The sequence below is a fragment of the Geospiza fortis genome, unplaced genomic scaffold (genome assembly GCF_000277835.1).
Source record: "Geospiza fortis unplaced genomic scaffold, GeoFor_1.0 scaffold635, whole genome shotgun sequence".
Taxonomy (NCBI): Eukaryota; Metazoa; Chordata; class Aves; order Passeriformes; family Thraupidae; genus Geospiza; species Geospiza fortis.
This window is the reverse complement of record NW_005054610.1, coordinates 294,026-297,313: the sequence shown is the minus strand read 5'-3', so window position 1 is coordinate 297,313 and position 3,288 is coordinate 294,026. Positions and strand designations below refer to the sequence as shown.

Genomic DNA, 3,288 nt, shown 5'->3' with positions numbered 1-3,288 from the left:
TAGTGTTTGATCCAGGTTCCTCTTCCCAGCATAAAATGTGTTCCCAGAATTACCCTGTGTTACTTTACATTTATCACAGGCAAGGTCAGTGTTTAGCACAGAATTCCTGAGGAACTGTGCTCCAGCACAACAGAGGTCACAGTCTGATCCCTGGAGTCTCCAGACATAATATACCAGGAGACAGAAAAATTAGTAAATTGTGAGGATAATAGACAGGCAAAATCAGAATGAAATGTAGCCAATAAACTTCCAGCTCCAAAATCCCCCATTTCCCATTCTGTGAAGGAAATTCCAGCCTTTCTAGAGGTCCCAGGTGACCTGGGAGTGCTCAGGCTCACTCAGCTCCCATCACCTGGAAGATGATCAGCCCTTTGCCAAAAATTTCCCTGGGGAGAGCATTAACCCCCTGCTGGTATCCAGTGCAGGGGGGATGGATCATTCTCAGGACACACCAGCCAGCACCTGCTGCCCGGAGGGGATTTTCTGGGGGGGATTTTTAGGTGAGGCCATTGACTTTTATTTGGCTGAGAACAATATGTCCCTTCTTCAACCAGTCCTGGCTGCAAATTTGAGAATCACCCTGCAGAGCTGGAATATGTTAATATTAGGTAGTTAAGCATGGGAAGAGACAGATTTTTTGGGAGGGGAGCTGGGAAAACAACACTTAGATCCAACAGGAGGGACTGGCAGAGCTGCTGGTGTGGTTTTGGGTGCTTTTGAGGTCTTGAAATGTGTTCTAGGATTTTTGGAAATACTGGTTAGGCTCCAAATGATCAATTCTACAGTCTGGATTTCAGAGCTACCTCTTGGAAAAGAGAACACAGTTTAAGTCTAGAGTTTGTTCCCAGTCCACTGGCTTATTCCCACCTCTTCCCTTGTCCACTAAGAGATCCGGCTGCAGGGAAAACTCTGCCAATATTGGTGAGAGGACTGGCACAAATCTGCCTTTCAAAGCCAGGTTTTGCCTCAATAGCCTGCATGTTTTGTCTGCTTTCTAGCCAAGCCCTGCCCTGATTATCTGATGAGAGAATGTTGCTCAGAGCCATATAAAGTTCTACAGAACCACTGTCAGAGCTGTAATGATCCCCTCTTGCACAACCATGGAGTTTTTTGTTTTAATTAAATGCTGCAGTGGCTTCTTCAGAGCCATTAGCATTATTATAATATCAAATACCAAATGATTGCTTTATTATACATTTGTAGGCATTGCAGTGCAGCTTTGTTGAAAGTCTTTTGCATAACTTTGCTTGGAGCGAAGGTCACCGGGAATGGCTGCTCCTGCTTCCTGCCAAAACGGGCTCTGAATCTGCACATTTATGTATGAGCTTGACTTTATGGGCAGTGATTAAAATATATTAATTTAACTGGGACTACTCACACCACGGAGTCCCACAGTTCAAAGACAGTAATATTTGCTCTGCGTCTGCTCTGGATAAACATGTGGGAGTAGGGAATATATCCATAAGCCACAACTGATGCTTTGGGAATGGGGTGCTCCTACCTCTTCATTCCATCCAACCCACCTCACTCTTTTATCCCGGCAGATATGAAGATGAGATCAACCGGCGCACGGGTGCTGAGAACGAGTTCGTGGTCCTCAAGAAGGTGACTGGGTGGGGAATTATGGGCCAGAAAAGGGAATTAACTCACCTTGCAGAGTTCAAGCAAGACTTGGTGGGAGTTGGGGTGCTGTACCCTCATGGCTGGGTCAAGTTGGGAGATCAGCACATCCTGGGTTGGGTCCTCCCGAGACCAAGAATGGGCACAACCTTCTCTATGCCAACAGAGCTGCCCTGTTTTCTGGTCTCTTGTGGCTCAGCTCAACTCAGTTTCTGGTCACATCCTTGTGAGTCAGAGCTTTGCCTTCTGCCCAAGAACCTGGTTCTGGCTCACAGTCAATGTCCAACATTACATTAAAAAAATACCTTGATCACGGGGACATAAAAATTAGCCTAAGGAACTGCTGGAAGTGGCACAGGTTGCCCAGGGAAGCTGTGGCTGCCGCATGCTTGGAAGTGTCCAAGGCAGTATGGTCTGTGGAAGGTGTCTCTGCCCATGGCAGGGGTGAGAATTGGATGTGCTTTCAGGTCCCTTCCAACCCAAATCATTCCATGATCCCACGATTCCATTAATAATAGACCTGGAAGCAGACATGGTCCCATTGGTGTCCTGAAGCCCCTTTGTGTTCTGGTTTCATCAGAAACCATTGGTATCTTCTCCTTAGGATGTGGATGGTGCCTACATGAACAAAGTTGAGCTCCAGGGCAAGGCCGATGCGCTGGCAGAGGAAATCAACTTCCTGAGAGCTCTGTATGAGGCGGTGAGTGGTTCCTGGAGAGCATCCCCCAGCTCCTGCCCCGTGGGTCCCACACCCAGGGGTGGAGAAGGTGGTCTCAGCCTTTTGGAAATGATAATGCAGAAATAAGTTACAAAATGGAGACAGAGCAAAGGAAATGCAAGAAAACATCTTAGCGGGGAGGACTCCCAAATCACCTCATCTCTGTGGTTTCCACCGTGGACACCAGACCATTAAATTAATTTTTTGCATCTCCTGCAGGAGTTGTCCCAGATGCAGCAGCAAGTGTCCGACACCTCTGTGGTTCTGTCCATGGACAACAACCGGAACCTGGACCTCAACAGCATCATCGCCGAGGTCAAGGCACAATACGAGGACATTGCCAACCGCAGCCGTGCCGAGGCCGAGGCTTGGTACCAGAACAAGGTGGGTAACCAGGGTGACAGACTGATTTCTGTGGTCAGAAATGATCAGAAATTATTTCCTATCAGCTGAGGGGAGACAGGGATGAGATGTTCAAAAGTTTTGACTTTGGGCTCACAGAGTCACTGGCAGAACTGGCCTTAAACAGTTCCCCTTCCAGGTTCTTGTAGGTGACAACAACTCGGTCCCCCGTACCATGAGGCACTGCCTTCCCAGCAGATATTGAGAGTTAAGGGCAAGTGCCATTATTCCATGGGCAGATTTCAGAAGAATCTTGTCCCCTTAATCCTCATCCAGACCTGCACTTTGTCCCCTGAAGTCCCCTCACCCTTCCTTGAGCTCCGAGTGCTCACCAGTGCTCTTGTCCTTTCCCTGCACCAGTACGAGGAGCTCCAGGTCTCTGCTGGGAGACATGGGGATGACCTGAGGAACACCAAGATTGAGATTTCAGAGATCAACCGGATGGTCCAGAGGCTGCGGAATGAGATCGACAGCGTGAAGAAACAGGTGGGAGAGGGATGGTCTTGCAGAGCAGGAGGAGGTGGGTGGGAGGTGATGGTGGCCAGGCT

General features: G+C 48.6%; 1 protein-coding gene across 1 annotated transcript in view; it reads left to right on the top strand.

Moving 5' to 3' along the window:
- LOC102045436 (keratin, type II cytoskeletal 5) overlaps positions 1 to 3,288 on the top strand; it is a 6,542-nt gene that overhangs the window by 1,516 nt on the left and 1,738 nt on the right. Inside the window, exons 3-6 of the mRNA XM_031064631.1 lie at positions 1,545 to 1,605; positions 2,225 to 2,320; positions 2,558 to 2,722; positions 3,101 to 3,226. Of these exons, the coding sequence (XP_030920491.1) occupies positions 1,545 to 1,605; positions 2,225 to 2,320; positions 2,558 to 2,722; positions 3,101 to 3,226 (448 nt within the window). The remainder of the gene's footprint in view (positions 1 to 1,544; positions 1,606 to 2,224; positions 2,321 to 2,557; positions 2,723 to 3,100; positions 3,227 to 3,288) is intronic.